General features: G+C 43.7%; 1 protein-coding gene across 1 annotated transcript in view; it reads left to right on the top strand.

Moving 5' to 3' along the window:
* The window catches only part of aPKC (protein kinase C iota type), a 54,190-nt gene that overhangs the window by 15,837 nt on the left and 21,643 nt on the right, over positions 1-16,710 (top strand). The window contains exons 8-16 of the mRNA XM_065429224.2: positions 1,957-2,069; positions 2,744-2,908; positions 4,762-4,859; positions 6,418-6,554; positions 7,640-7,725; positions 9,735-9,822; positions 11,822-11,947; positions 15,254-15,333; positions 16,115-16,204. Of these exons, the coding sequence (XP_065285296.1) occupies positions 1,957-2,069; positions 2,744-2,908; positions 4,762-4,859; positions 6,418-6,554; positions 7,640-7,725; positions 9,735-9,822; positions 11,822-11,947; positions 15,254-15,333; positions 16,115-16,204 (983 nt within the window). The remainder of the gene's footprint in view (positions 1-1,956; positions 2,070-2,743; positions 2,909-4,761; positions 4,860-6,417; positions 6,555-7,639; positions 7,726-9,734; positions 9,823-11,821; positions 11,948-15,253; positions 15,334-16,114; positions 16,205-16,710) is intronic.

Here is a 16,710-nt window from a genome sequence, read left to right as displayed (position 1 = left end):
GTGTCCCCAAAAGGCGCCTTTTAAGAAATTCGGGAAGGTTGCCGTGGCAGCATCTCAGCTTGAGAAATCCAAAATAAATGCTGGAGCGAGATCGCCATAAGCATCCCGCCACATACTTCCCATTGGCTTGCACAGAAAACCACATGTCCATCAGCCTTGCTTGCTGTACGTGAAGCTTGCTGACATCCTTTTCCAAGGCATCCAGGTGCTCCACGTAGTCAAGCGGAAGGTCCCTCGCGAGAACAAGCTCATGAGGGACTAAATCATGTGCAGGACCTCCTGTGGGGACAGTGTTGACGCAGCCTTCCCTACCAATCAGTGCTGCCGGTTTGGGTGTCACTGTCGCCATCTGATGCAAGCACGTTCGCGATGATCACCTCATTGGTTAGAATTAGTTTCCAAATCTATAGCAGTGCACTTTCTTTTTCACCGGCAACGTCGGCCATTGCCGGTGATCAGCGTGCAGATCAGCCATCTTCCGTTTCGGCGGCGAGTCAAATGAGGCTGAGAAACAGCGTGGAGAGGAAGGACTTTGACGCATCGAACAAAGACAAGCACAAGTGACTTGCCCAGAACGAGGGCTATAGTAGCGAGAAATCTGGGAGTAGCGTGGGCCGCACCGGTAGCATTGTCAGCATAGTTGGTGAGGTCCATTCATGTATTGGAGGGTGGCATGGTGCAGTGCTATGGGCGCAGTGCATTCTTGTTCGGAGGGACGGAAGGGCGATGGGAGAGATGCCTGAGAGGCTGGCGTGCATCTTTCAAGGAGAGCAGCACCCAGCGGCAGTTGGGGTGGCGGGCTGTCGAGCAGCGGCTCATGTTTCTCTTTTTCTTTTTTCTTTCCAAGGAATTCGCATCCCATTACCTTTAGGTATATACACTCAGCAGCCAGACTTCATCGTTAGAACTGATAATGCGGCATGGGGACATAAGCAGGTTATTTCTCCATAGAAAACATACAAAGGTTGACGGTGCAGCAGCTTTTCATTGTTATAACTGATATATTAGAGAGGTTTAGCTTGTCCGGTATTGCGGTAAAACACAGGCGGACGGGGGCGGGGGTGTAAACGTGAGCGGTCTGCATCGTGCAGCCACCTGGTGGCGCAGTGCTCAAACAGACAGAAACAGCTAATATTGCATTAACCGAGCGTATTCTACTTCACTGCTGGTATAAATTTTCGGCACTGGCATAATCGTGTTGCTGTCCGCCTACATTTTACCTGAATACCAGACAAGCTAAACCCTCTATTGTTAAAGCCGGTATCGTTAAAACTGGGTTCAGCTGTACAAAAGTGTGCTTGTACATGCTGTTTGCAGAAACGACCGTCACTAGTTGGGCTAACACCTCGCAAGGAAAGCCAGCTTTACAATTATACAAAGAGTCTATTCACCGAGCAGCAGTGTCGCAACATCTTAACATTAAGAAACAGTTAAAGGAAGGGATGCACAGGCGGAGCATGTGGCCCAGTCACCAGCATACGTGTCATTTTAAGATGTTCTCATTTTAGAGCTGGTTTACAATTGTTATGACTAAAAATTTTCATTCCTAATTCGTGTCCAGTGTAGTGAAAAGCTGATCTCATAAGAATACAAATGAGTCACCAGCCAGTTTTTCACTGATTTTTTGGACCTGCTTCATTATTTAGACTTATCTGTAGCACTGTTACACGCTCTGTGAAATCAATGTATGATGGCAACCAATATTTTGGCTGCTGTTAAGCAAATATTTCAAGGATCAACTTTATATATATATACTTCGTTTTATCTGTGGCGCAATTTAGTCTAGCGGGGACTAATTTTTTTTTTTTTTTCTCTCTTTGTATAGTTAGCAGGTCTGCCCCGGGTTAAATTTGAGACATTTGCCATTAACAACATCCTCGGAAGCAGTAGCATGGAGGGTCACTGTTTGCTTACTGTAATCTTGTTTTTCTCTTTCTCTCTCTCTCTTCTACCTAGCTGGAACTCCCAGGCATAAGACACATCAAAGGGCAAGCTCAGCTGTCGAAACAACCACCGACTCTTCTGCTGGTCACCTTGGCCAAGACATTGATGACCAAGTTTCGGGAGGGGTGAGAGCAGTGCATTTAGATTTCGCAGCCGTAGTGATAAGAGCTTTGTAGCTGTGCTTGTGGCATCACTGTTAAGTGTTGCTGTATTATCATTGTCAAAGGGTGTAGTAACAATGATAAAATAAAATGCACATACATGTTTGAAGAGCAGAAGTCACTTCAGTCACTTCAAAACTTGGAACCTTCTCTTCAGTAAACTGGCTGTTTAACCAGACACCATCATGACAGTCTGGGGAAATACAAGTACTGGAAGGGGCAGTGGCTCGTGAGGCACTGGTTGGCACTACATGACATAAGATAATGATAAAGCAGCGTTCAGATGAAAGCCGGCACGTAACCATGTGAGATGTCTACGAGAGCTGCTTGTCAGGCTTCAATTAGCAAAAGAAGTTTTCTAACTGGTGGCAAAAAGAACTTCTGTTCAGATCAAAAGTTTGAAGCCGAAGAAGTAATCGAGCTGGTGAATGTAACCCCGATATGGTACACGTGTGACTGCAGAGGTTTTCCGTATGTAGGAACCATGATGAGATCACATTTCTTCACAAATTTGTTGCACAGTTTGTTATTGTGTAAGTTGAACTTTCTTCCTAGTTTTGAGGCTCTGTAAACCTTTGTGGTTGAGAAAATAATTGATGCCTAGTGGGATTTGCCCCCTTTGTTCCTGCTTGGAGCAGGTGGAATCTGGTGGCGACTCGTGCCAGTACGGTCTGCAGGACTTTGACTTGATTCGGGTGATTGGCCGGGGCTCTTACGCCAAGGTGCTCATGGTGGAACTCAAGAAGACCAACCGGATCTACGCCATGAAGATCATCAAGAAGGAGCTTGTCACTGATGACGAGGTATGCAAGTGCTGCTGTCGATCACTAAACCTTTCATTCTTGAGTTTGCTCTTATTGCGAAAAAGGCTGAAGTGCTCATAGGAGTTTGCTAGTAAATGCATAAAAGTATGTTTGCTGGAGGTGTTTGTTGATTCTGACTGCACACCAGTGCAGCACAATGAAGCACGAAAATGAATATTTTTATTTGTCATTATAACGGAGCACACCACATTCTAATGAGTATGTCTGCATCTTTCATATACATACACATACGTGAAATCCTCACTATATTGTTGGCCTGTGGCTTGTTGGACCAACCCTCATCGTCAGTATGTCCCTCTTTTCAGCATTGACCCTCGGAGTCTCCCGGGTACTGGGCAAGGACGTTGAAGGTTTATTTATCGGTCGAGACATTGTGTAGCCTACACCAGTAGTTTTGTTTAAGATCGAGCAACTCAGTTCTCATTTGTGCTCTCAGTGTGAACAACCTGGTGGTACTGAGCATGTGTTATGTCACTGGCCACCACTATACCACCGTGCAGTTAGCAGCAGACATCACTTAGTATTCAAAGACATATACAGACTAGGGATTTCCTAGGGCCGTAGAACAAAAGTGGGGATGCAGTCCAAGACACGAAAGGCTTGCTGTTATACTTGCTCCAGTCAGGACTTCTAGACAGCCCTGGACCTTTTGTTAACTATCTGAGCTTGGTTTGCTTGTCTGTTCTTTTTTTTGCTTTTGTTTATATTCTTCTCTCCAGGGCAATTGAAACAGCTCATCTGATGTAAAAAGCCGTGCATGTAGTAAGGCTGACATTTTCAGCTTCCATCGTACTTCCCTTCTCCCTTTCTCTATCACCCCACCCCCAACCCCCATTGTGGGAAATACTTCACCTTTGTTTTTTACGAAAGCCATTTCTACTTGCTGTGCTGCTTTGACGTTGTGCTGCTAAGCCTGGGGCACAGGAATAAATGCTGGCCAAGGTGGCTGCATTTTGATGTGGCCACTTGTACCGTGCACTGGGTGTACGTTAAAGAACCCCAGGTGTTCAAAATTAATTCAGTCCCCACTACGACATGCCTCAATCGTATCATGTTTTTGGTGTGTAAAACCCCACAATCAAAATTTCTAAAACCCATTTCTAAGGCCCTTCAGTTACATAAATATGTACTTTGGCTAGGCGGATATGAAGCCCTACCTCGCCCCCTTCCTTGCTCCAAGGACAAGCTGGCAATTCAATGAAAATTATAAGTAACCGCTTTCCTCGTAAAACAGACTGCAACATGACCGCCAAAGTGGCACAGCAGCGGCCGTAAACAAAATGTGTGCAGTTTTCGCCAGTGTTGGGAACAGCATCAGTACCTTTTTTGGATGTGCATGCGTTCACAAGGGCAAGTTTAGCAAACTAGCTATCACCTCAAGATACCAAAATGGGTGCTTATTGGGAGATGAAGTTGCAACTCTAAATGCAGGATAGGGGAATAACTTATGGTCATCTTCCTGTTTAATTAAAATGTTTGAATGTTTGTTCTCTCTTCATTTTTCATGCAACCCGGTTATATAAGAGTTATCGATTATAATAATTGGACTTTCTTGGCATTTGACTATTGTTATTAGTTAGTTCGACTGTAATGCTAAAATTGCAATTCTGAATTTTCGCTATAGCATTCTACTGAAGTCACCAATAAGGTTTGATTGATTGACGTCATTGAGTAGGCTTGCTTTCTTTGCGCCTGTATGGCCTGCTATTTCTTCACTATGAGTAGTATGTTTCTGAATGGTATAAATAGCAGCATTTTCCACTTCTTGATTCTTTGCATGCTACTCGTAACTTCATGAAACATTTAGTGAGCATTTATTTTGTGATGTGCAGGACATTGACTGGATCCAGACAGAAAAGCATGTGTTTGAAACGGCCTCCAACTACCCATTCCTAGTGGGCCTGCACTCCTGCTTCCAGACAGAGAGCAGGTCGGTCGTTCAGATTTTTTGGATAACCTGCTTGCTTATGTCAGTGTATTGCTCATTTTACCTGTACTATTGAATTCCACTGGTTGATCTGGAGGGGCTGCCAAAACCCTCACAGAAGATCCCAGGTACAGTCGCCAACCGTTGATTTGGACTTGATGGGAAGTGCCTAAATGTCTGAATAATTGGTTCTTCAAGATATCAGATTCGCCATAATATATGGAACTAATCCCCAAGCGGCCAAAGAAAAGTGTGCTGTATTACAGGGTGTCCTCCTTCGGAGATGCTTTCCCTCTTCTGGAATTTTTATGACTAGTGTCAGATGTATCGTCAGCGTCTCGTCAATGCATCCAGTGCTAGTCACGCAGAATATTACAGAAGTGTTAGCACCTTCGAAAGTGGTGGCCCGAGAATATGGCCCAAGTTTATCAACACATTGCTGTGCGCACATAGGTTTGCCTGCATCCTGCTTAGTCTGTACCTTGACCATTGTTGTGCTGCCGCTACAGATAGCCGGAAGCACAGTCAATGCATGCACTGAATCTGCATTGTGTGGCAACATGAAAGAAGTAGACCGCACTGCAATGGCTGAATGACTGCGGGTTTCTTCACAGCAGTTGTTGTCCAAGGCTTCCCTTACCCAATCACCGTGCTCGGCTTGAAGAAGTCACCTAGACTGCATTGCTATTTAACACGTAAATGAAAAAAAAATCATGATACATGCTGAGCTTTCATGGTAAAACTGTGGCGTTCAAAAAGAATGAATGACGGGAGTAGTTTACAAACAAGGCGTTCTTCGTTCATTGTGCACACTACAGTTTAACCATGAATAATTACCAACTCACGCAGCTTTCGGTTCTCATGCGCTGAACTTACACAACCAGCCCCAAATACAGCCTTTACAACTTGGCAACTTGGCTTAGCTTTTCTTCCAGTTTCAGTGCAATCAGTGCTGAAGTCACTTGGTTTGACTAGTTTCAGTTTGGAGGAGGCTCCAGTGACATGGGCGACGACCATGCCGGCGATGTCTCAGAGCCAAAAACATGCAATTCTGCTCGACTCGGTGGTCAAATTAGCACACGGTCATGCAGGCGGAGTCTGAAATTTATGTTCTCCTTGAACATTACGTCCATGTTGTCCATGCAGTGGCAGCGCTGCAAAGCTGTCTGAATAATCAAGCATGCCTGAATTATCGGTTGGCAACCAACGGTGAGGAACCTGAAACGAGGCGAGTTCTTTTGAAAGGGGCGTGGTCAGTGACAGGTCAAGAATGCAGGAGAGGCTTCTCCCACAAAAATGAGCTGTGCCTGCCTGCTGTTGATCCATTCTTCCAAATAGCGCTCAAATCCCGCCGGCACAGCGTGGAGTGGCTAAATAATGCTGTAGTTCGAGCACCACACACTGAAGCATCACAGCCTGTGAAATAGAGATAGTCTCCACTCTGAAGCATAATAGTGCCCTCCCCTGCTTCCACCATTGTTTGTTTTTTGTTTTTGTTTGTGTGCGTATGTCTATGCATGCACGCACACATATGCGCCAACAGTCTTATTCTTCCTCACAGGTTGTTCTTTGTGATCGAGTTTGTGCGGGGAGGTGACCTGATGTTCCACATGCAACGGCAGCGCCGCCTGCCGGAAGAGCATGCCCGTTTTTATTCGGCTGAAATCTCTCTTGCCCTCAACTTTTTACACGAAAGGGGTGAGCACTGCTTCTTGTCTCCCCTTGCTTGTCTCATTTTTGGGGTTGTCCTGTGCCACAGTTGCGGCACTGCGGGAAACTAGTGGCACTCTGCTTTCTCGCTTGATTCCAGCAACTACGTTACAGTGGTTGCTCTAAAACTCTGAACCTTAATTTTGGCATTTGTGCCAGCGTGTGGTAGTTAATGGATGTTGTTTTATTGCAGTGCAGTGTTGTGACTGTGATGACTGCCTCAAATAATTAAATGTAGTGATTATAGCAGCTGCAGATATCAAAATTTGCACAGTAATTGCCGATACAACTAAATTTTTGCTCAAGGACTTCTACATAATGACTTTAGGTTGAAAAGTTGTAATTTCAGGCTTGAAGCAGGCCAGTGCTCAAAGTGTAACTGTCTGTAACAAATCCTCTGCCTTGCACTATTTTTTGGAAGTGCTCAATATCGCCTGCAAGAATGCTTTCCTATTGCAGCTGATGCATTTCGGCTATTTGGGATAATTCAGTGTGGTGACTGGAACAGCAATGCATTTCGTGGCACATTTCGAATCTGCACTTCTCAGCTAGTGCAAAGCAAGAAGCTTCTAGCAAAGAGGTCACGCTTTGAGCACTCACTGGCTTCATTTCTGCAAATAAAACACGAGTCCTAAATCTTTTAATTAAAATGCTAATTCTGATGTCCACCTCTGCTGTGAGCTTGGTCAACGAAAATTGTTGTTTTCTCTTGAACCCGCTGTTTTTGTTGTTTAAACACAGGGTAGGGTATGCAGCATTGCACCTTTTGGAAACAGTAGAGGAAATGAAGGACCCCTGTTTCCGTCATTTTCTTTGTGTTCCCACAGTTTATTTTGGAAGTGAGAATGAGTGCATAGGATACAAAAAATAAGTACAGAGACGCTTGTGCTGATGTCTTAACTCATCTTGTCAAGCCCATTCTGCACTGTCTCTGGCTTTCAGTATGGTTAACCACTCAGCATGCCCTAGTGCAATGTTAGTTTACCATAACGAGGCTTCATTGTCATTTCAATAACTGTCTTGAAGAAGCGCCTCCCGGCAGAATTCACTTCACTTTGTCTTCACATTTGCAGGCATCATTTATCGGGACTTGAAATTGGACAATGTCTTGTTGGACCACGAGGGCCACATCAAGTTGACCGACTATGGCATGTGCAAGGTGGGTCCACTCTTCAGTACTCACTTGCTCCACTGGGCACTCATCTAGGCCTTACAGATATGGATTTAATGTTGCTTTTTTCTTTCTTTTTCTCTCTCTCTCTCTCTCTCTCTCTCTCTCTCTCTCTCTCTCTCTCTCTCTTTCTTCTTCTTCTTCTTCTTCTTCTTCTTCTTCTTCTTGAAAGGAACCTCAAGTAATTTACAAAGACCCGCCTTTGTTGCTTAGTGGCTATGGTGTTGGCTGCTGAGCACGAGATCATGGGATCGCATCCTGGCCACGACGGCCGCATTTTGATGGGTGCGAAATGCGAAAACACCAGTGTACATATATTTAGGTGCATGTTAAAGAACCGCAGGTGCTCCGAATTTCCAAGTTCCCCACTACAGCGTGCCTCATAATCAGAAAGTGGTTTTAGCGCGTGGAACCCTATAATTTTATTAAAATTTATTAAGGCTACCAGATCTTCTTTTGGTCTGTTTTCTGCTTCTCACAGAAATAGGTGGTGGAGCAACTTTGATAATTATTATGTGCAAGCCAGACTTGCCACACTGAACTGTGGCTGTGAGAGGTGCCGTGGTGGAGGCTTCAGAATAATTTTGACCGCCCTGCATTCGCTGACGTGCACCTAAATCTAAGTACAGTGCAATTCACTGCTGTGTAGAGTGTGCGAGCAGCCCGACCCAATGTAAGCAGCGGAGGCTGCTGAGTTCGAGATAGCGTGATGAGGAACATGCGCAGCCTAATAGGCTCATGCAGAACTGTGTACAATTGTTTTTTACTAGGGGGGATGTGGATAAGTGCATACAAAAAAAGCAGTTGTGATGTGCCTTGCGGCAGCACAAGACGATGCCATATGCAGGGGGTACTTTCATCGAGCAAGTTTATTCTGACAAGTTTCCGAAGCGAGTGAAGTTGGCAGCATCAGTGTCGTCGAGTGAGTCGTTGTGGTATAAAAACAATCTGTTCTTGTCAGTCTTCGCTGCGCCAAATTTTCCGCTGCTCGGGTTCCACGTCTAAAGTTGAATCAGTGTTAACACTGTCAGGCGCCACTTTGTCCCGTTCATTGAAAACTTGCTTTCGCCACATTTCTTGCGTCTTCAGAATCGTAGGGAGCGCACCGCTGCAGAAAAGATTAAGAATTTTCAATTTAGCGAGTTTTGCCAAATTTACAGAATGTGGACTCCATGTGAAAGCCCCACTACAGGAACATGAAATATCAGAACATAAGCTATTTTGTGTTTTGAAAAGCTTGAAAAGCACTTATCCAGCCACTTGAAAATTATGCCTGGTACATGACATTGTGCAAAACAATGAAAGAAGTGAACCCGCTACATACAAGATGCCGGCACCGAGTAAAAACACCCGTTTGTCACACCTTCCCACTCATTTTGGTAAAACATTCTGCACGTTATTCATAATTGCAGTACAATTCCAATCATGTTTCAAGATGTATGCGACAGATTCTAAATATCATTACTTTTATCAGTGCTTTTGCTGTTGATGCACTATCCTGCTGCATACAATTGTGTACACAGCACATGAAAAGGTTAATGAAATGGGTATATTCCTTAAAATTCATGAACTCGGGGCAAGCAAAAAAAAAAAGATGCATGCTATTCCTACTTTTCCTTTCTCCCCTATGTGTCGTGTTCGGGGGATCTTATGAAATTTTGAATTCACAGATTGGCAGGTATGCTGTAGTGGCACGTCCAGTTGAGTTGAACTGAAGATAAACTTTTTCATCCGATGTGCTTACATCGATAGGTTTCTGATGACTGAGCTTGTATTTTTGTGTGTTTATTGTTTCGAAGGAGACCATTTGCTCGTTCATTGGTTTCGCATACCAAACTTTATGAGGTTGTTGGACAAGCACCTCAACTTTACTGTAATAATGCTCAATTTGCAGTTTTCTTGAAACACAACACTTTGCACCACTTGTCCAGCACATTTTTATAAGAAAGTCTGAGAACAAGAGTTGATGGCTTGTGTATTTTTATTGCATTCCCCAGGAGGGCATTCGTCCCGGTGACACTACAAGCACCTTTTGTGGGACACCAAATTACATTGCCCCTGAAATCCTCAGAGGGGAAGACTACGGTAGGTGGTATCTGCAGCATGGGTATTCTTTGGGACTTTCAATTGCATTGGGCCCGTATTTTGTTACAAAAGTTCTCTTCGATTACCACAGTGATTGTCCTGTTATCATGGCAATCAGTATCATGGCTGGCTCAGTATCATGGCTGGCATGCGCCAGTATGTTGACCATTGAGTGAGCGCTTTTATGTAAAAGAAGTTCCATGAATACGGGACCTGTGCTTTCATGTGGTAACGTAACATACCGTTTGGCATTTTCGTGTGTTAAATTGCCGAGGAGGGCCTAGACTACACATATGTGAAGCCCTTGATATTTGTGCACTAGGGAAAATCGCAACGGGACAAGCCGTTTGCCTCCGGGATTTGAATGTTGGGGTGATATTGACGCCTAGTGAGCGAGCTTCTTAGACTACCAACTGTAGGAGCAACTATTGGATCTAAGAGAAGCTCAATCTCTTGCGTGTGTGCCTCTGAACGTTGCACCAATACCACATGGCTGTGGCAACGAAGTACATGCATAGAAGAGGGCAGTAGCGAAAATGGTTTAGTTCTGGTTCAACTCCGTAGTGAAAAAAATACAGATTTAAGTTGTCTTGAACCAGTTTTATTTTATATATGTTTTTTTATTTCATACTGCAGACCTAGATCAGGTTCAAGCAGGGGGGTTAAACACGACAATAATACAGTGCCTTATTCAATCAAGTAGGGTGGTAAGACACAACAGTCATACAATGAATCAATCAATTGAAACAGGCAACGAGTTATTCCAGTCTGTTATAGTTCGGGGAAAAAAATAATACTTGAATACATCCGTCCGTGCAGAATAAGGTGTTAGTGAATTCGGATGATGGTGTCGAGTAAGTCTAGACATTGTACTGGACAGATACGATCCAGGATTAATTGATAAGTCTCCATTAAAAAGCATGGAAAGAAATCGAATTTTTAAGTGTTGCCTTCGCTGCTCAAGGACTTCGATGCCATTACAGTGAAAGCTCATTAATTCGAACTTCAATAATTCTAATTTATGGATAATTCGAACTGTACGATTTGGTCCGGCCAAGCTCCACAGAAGTCTGTGTATAAAAAAGTCCGTTAATTCGAACGCGAGAAGGTTCCCTCACGGATAATTCGAACTACGCTCGCCTGGCACACGGCCAGAGAAACGCGCCTACTGCCTACACACAAGGCTGTATTGCCTCCGAAACGGGGAGAACGGCGAGAGAAGGCAAAATTGGAAAACTAACCGACGCGGGGTCAGCCAGAAGGCAGCGGCGGCTGCCGCCTCTCCGTTCTACGTAACCTCCGAGACTTCTTGCCCGTTGCGAATCTCGGAGGCTTTGCAAATCTTGTACAGCTGCTAATGTTGTGCGGAGATGGCACGGCAAGCGCCAAAACACAGCGAATCAAGTACGTCGCAGCTGCGCTTGCAATCAAGAACGAACGAATCAGGGCCTTCGCCACCTTCACATGTTCGGCGTCTTTGTCTCGGCAGTCTTCATCGGTTGTGTACCTCTGTTTTCAGCTTAGGAGGTACCGGCCGTCGCGATTCATTGTGATGGTGTTAAGCCTCGGCTAACGTTCGTTTCGGTGGACATCGGTGGTGTGGCACAGTCGGACCCAGAGCTTCGACTTGAAGATGGCGTGTGCCCGCAACACACGCCATCACTTTCTGACTCGCCAAATTTCTGACATTCCCTACTGCTTCCGAATCGCAGTGTACTGTTGCTCTCCTTCACTTTTGTTTGTTCGAACTTTCATTCATTCGAACTGAAGCGGCTTCCCCTTGCGGTTCGAATTAACGAGCTTTTACTGTATCACGCATTATCGAATTCTTAAGTGTTGCCTTCGCTGCTCAAGGACTTCGATGCCATTATCACGCATTATCTTAAAATTCCGGACAGTTCCGGTTCGATACTCTGTTGACGAGTGGTGAATGTGACAGGACAACACTGGCTCTTTTCTGAAACCCTGCTGTCCTGTTTCTCTGTTGAATGACTTGCAGACTTCAGCGTAGACTGGTGGGCGCTGGGCGTGCTCCTGTATGAAATGCTGGCGGGCCACTCTCCTTTCGACATCATGGGCACCAGTGAAAATCCTGATGAGAATACCGAAGATTTCCTTTTCCAAGGTGAGCAAGTCTTTGTGCACACCGCTGCGGTGTGGCAACACTGTGCCCTTGTTGGATTGCAAGGCTTGCACTTTGTTTCTATAGGGAAGTGCTTTTTGCGTAAGGGAAAACATCAGCCTTCGTACTCAAGTTACTGGTGGAGTTCAACTTACACTGGCATGTCAACCTTTTTCTTTGTGGTGTGATAGCAGCCATAGAGCTTCATACAATTACTAGAAGGAATTGTGACACTACTAGTTGTCAACAGCTCGCAAGCAGGGCAGTTCAGGCAGCATGAAAATGATGGCTAGTACTCAGATTTCGTGATAATACACAGTTTCGTGACTTTCCAAAGGGAAAATTTTTAAGAAAGTACTGCGTTATAAGTAATTAAATAAGCATTACTAAAATTGTCCAATGGCAGGATTCGAACAGAGGATCCCTAGGACAGAATCCCAACATTGAAAACATTACGTCACAGATTCATGGACAAGTGGAACCACTTCAATTAGCAGCGATTGTGCGTGCTTTCAGAGTAAAAAAATATATATATATATACACCTAAATTGCTTCGTAATCTAGGCCTACAAAGGTGCACAAAGCGTAGCAAATGAAGCCACAAGAACGTCTGAAGCCACAAGCGCGAAGATCAGACAAATCTACGCACGCACTACCCAACATTCCCATGGTGGCTGAACAACCGCACCGCCAGAGTTCCCTCCAGTAATTGTAGGATAAACTCTGTTGTAGCAGTGTGCTTGTGACCCCAGAAAACTTCCAGCCTCACAGGTATGCCATGCCACATTAACTTTCTCTGAAAAAAGTAGCATTATTGTTTATATTTCACTATGGGCATACATTCTTTATATGATCTGAATACAAGAAACACTACTCATTAGGGGTGTGCGAATACCGAATAGTAGATTTAGAATCGCGCATAGAATCGAATCGCGAAAAAGGATGAATAACGAATTGAATATCAACTAGCATCAGAAAATTTGTGACAAAGTGAATGCTTACAAATGTTGTGCAAGAAAACACGGTGCTACACATGCTCAGGAGTCTACTAGCACTGCATAACAAGAATGTTGCACGCTATCAGTAACTAGGAATCGTATCAGTAACTAGTAACCTAGGAATCAAGATGCACAGTATGGTACGCTGTTATTAAAAGGAACACCAAATTAGTATGCCAGCACTGATTACAGCTCGGTTCTTATGAAGGACAGGAAAATATTTGTTTAATAAGCAGAATGTCTGTTGACTGGAACCAAGGGCTTTTTTTTGTCCTCTGAAGCTGAAGAAGTAGTGAACTTATGTTAATTGAACTAAATATCATATGATATTTTTCAATTTAATGGTCGACCAGCATTTATACCAATCTCTTATTGCATATAAAGCTTTCTTTTACACTATTCCTCCGAAATACAGAAGGATTTTCCTAACTTTACAAGCAGGTGGGCTTTTTAGGTTATCGTTACCTCACGAAGATCAATAGCGAGCCAAACAAAAGCGCGGACCATGCATCTCCTGACTTGACCACCACATCAGGTGTAGCCATCGCTAGCGATGCGCAGATTGACCATAGTCGCGGGAACGGTAAAGATCAGGGGCATTTTCACTGTCGGATTTAGCGTCTGAAGGGCACGGAAAATTTGTGCCAAGCACACGCACACTCCTTTGTTTCCATCTGCCATTTGTGCAGATGTGTGGAGCTGGGCGATCAGTGCACTAGCCATATGATACTTTTGCATCTGCTGTGCAAATTGAAAGCTATTCTTGTGACGGGTCACTCTAAGCCTTAATAATAATAAATTCTTTAACAATGCGCCCAATGTATGTCTGCAAATGGCGCCGGGAACGAGAGACCACCATACGAGAGTCACAAGAAATGAGATGGCAGCCGTGAACAACATTGGTGCCATACCGTACGCTCACTTTCGTTGGTGAGGCGGTTTCTAGCTTTCTGAGAATCATGAGTGGCTTCTGTGAACAGATCTGTGTTGATGCAGCACCAAACTGTAACTTTAGTCGCTGACACGCAAAGCAGCGTCATTAGGCCTAATGGCCTGTACTGGTTAGACTGACGACTGTTGAAACAGTGTTCGGGTACACAGGCACGTGTACCAAGTTCTTCTGCGTGCATGAACTCACGTGTAGACAGAAAGCTCCTGCGTGAATATGTGTACATGAACACGCATATCCAACACAATCTGCACTCCTTCCAACAGCTAATTGGCCCGATCTTCGCACATGCTTTTGCACTTTCCAATAACGCACTGCTTTTGTCCCTGTTCCCTCTGTGCGCATCGCATTATTGTTACTGTTGGCCGATGAACCATGTACCTACTGAGCATGCCGTGAAAAGCACCGACCACTCCATATGTGTTGCCAAACATTCTAAACGTCGAAAAGTAATAGATATTAAATTGGTAAATCGAATTTTCGAACGTTCACTATTTGATTTGTACTTATGTGTAATCAAGTATTTGCACGCCCCTATGACTCCTTGCATCGAGTTCATGTGTGGAGCATTTTTTTGTCTATTTCGCAAAAATATTAATTAAACTGATTGAATTATTATTAAACTGAATTAATTAAACTGAATTCAAAGAATCTCTATTCCTTCTTGATTTTTGTTATATGTTTTACCCACCAAATTTACCAAGCTATCCCAAGGAGTGAGCCCAGAAGTCTCCTGGAGTCTGTGCTTATAAATATTAAATTTGTCTATGCACTGAGGACCTTGAGCTGCAGATTGTGCATAGAGTGTGCACTGCATATGTGTGCCACGAAGCATTCATATTCAAGGTTGTCCACATAATTCATTTTCATATCTACGGACTTCAAAGCAGGACTGCATGGCTGGCAACTTTTGACTTTGTTGACAGCAGCATGGGCGTGTCATCATACATTGCCAATATTATTTAGAGTGTGCTCGTAAAGTCATGGTGTTAGACATGGGTATTCAAATTGTACACCAGCCATGCACAAACAGTTGTTGAAATAGAGAATAAAGCAACCAATTTGATGAGACTGCCTAACCTGTCGTTAAGTAAGGCAATTAGGTTAATTTATGTTAGGTGAGGTGAGATACTCGTATACTAATTTGTCTGAAAATGCAAAAATTCAAAGCAGCTTTATGTTTTGGAGGCTCTGCTGGCTGTTATAAAGTTGAACATTCACGAGTCTGTGCACTTAAGAAATGCTAATTATGAGAGAATTCTGAGAGAAGGATTGATCAAATGTGTATTTTTGTTGCTTTATTGGTTAAAAATTGGGTTGTCCTTGCATGACCGCCTTGCCCTACATTTACTTGTTCTGCAGCAATCCTCGAGAAGACGATCCGTATTCCACGCTCTATTTCGGTCAAAGCCCAGTCAGTGCTCAAAGGGTTCTTGAACAAGGTGGGTTTATCACTGCTTCAGACATTTCACTTTGCATTGACAGTGTATGTTAGGTTTCTGTTTTGTTTGATGGTCGATATCTACTGCGAGAGTAGGTTATATGTTCAAGAGCAGAAGGATCATCTAGAAATGACATGGAAAAATTGGGCAGCAACAGGCAGACCTATGCACAATACAGCCATCACTTGAGTAAATTACTGTTATGTTCTTAGTACCTTTGCTAGTGCTTTGTAAATAGTGACATCATTTCGTGATACCGATATGAGCAAAAGTGTTGTTTACTCAATAAGTGTTACGAATTGTTTGAACCTTGTTTCAGTAGCATATTAGTTTTCATTATTGCGAAAGGATATATTACTTGACAAAGACAATTTGAGTGAATTGCATAACCTACTGTCTAGTATAATGTGCGCAAGCTTGGCTCTTATCGCACCAGAATAATGGGTTTTAGTTTAGAAGAGATTAACTATCCTTTTATAGCTGTTTTAGCAATGCTACTCTGAAGTTCGTCCCCCTGAAACTTTGTGCTCTCAGATATACTTCTGTCTATTCACTCGCATATTGTTTTCTATTACAACCATAATAAATTTAATTTCCATGGCAGAAAGAAAAAAATTTTTATTGGAAAGGCTCACAGGCTCTATAATTGATCAGGCGAACGAGTTATGCGTAAGGATAGCTGTGTGTCACCTGTTATACTTCATAGGCAGCGTGTCGAATGGCACTCACAACCAACTGACTTATTTCTTTTTTCATGTACCCTGTCTGGGCACGCCACCAGAACCCTGTTGAGAGGCTAGGCTGTCACCCGAATACGGGCTTCAGTGACATCATGTCGCATGCATTCTTCAAGAGCATCAATTGGGAGCAGGTATGTCGTTTTTCTGGTGCATCACTATGTGGCTTTGGCCTGTGCCACTTTTGTTTCTTAGCCCGTTTATCCCCACGTGCACTTCTCAGGGAGGAAACGGGAGGCTGTTTTGAAGCCATTGCCGTCGTATTTGGAAGGTATAAAATAGGCAGTTGTGTAAATTGCAAAATAGCAGCCACGAAAATTATGAAATAATAGACAGCTTCAGCGTGTCTGGTAATCCGGTAATATGGTAATCCGACTGATAACCTTGGAGCGTTTGGCAGTGTTTGCGCATGCTTTCGCTCAGGCACTACATTATTTATTTATTTATTTATTTATTTATTTATTTATTTATTTATTTATTTATTTATTTCGTTTACCCTCAGAATAAGATGGGCTTCCTATTTTGGTTAGCCACATCATGAATGGGGCTCACGTGTAAGGGCCGGAGCGTGATTTACACTAACCATGTCTGAACAACTTCAACTTCGTACACGTACTTGTACCGTCCAATTATTTTCTCA

This window comes from Dermacentor albipictus, chromosome 2 (genome assembly GCF_038994185.2).
Source record: "Dermacentor albipictus isolate Rhodes 1998 colony chromosome 2, USDA_Dalb.pri_finalv2, whole genome shotgun sequence".
NCBI classification, from domain to species: Eukaryota; Metazoa; Arthropoda; class Arachnida; order Ixodida; family Ixodidae; genus Dermacentor; species Dermacentor albipictus.
This window is presented reverse-complemented; position numbering and strand designations above follow the sequence as displayed.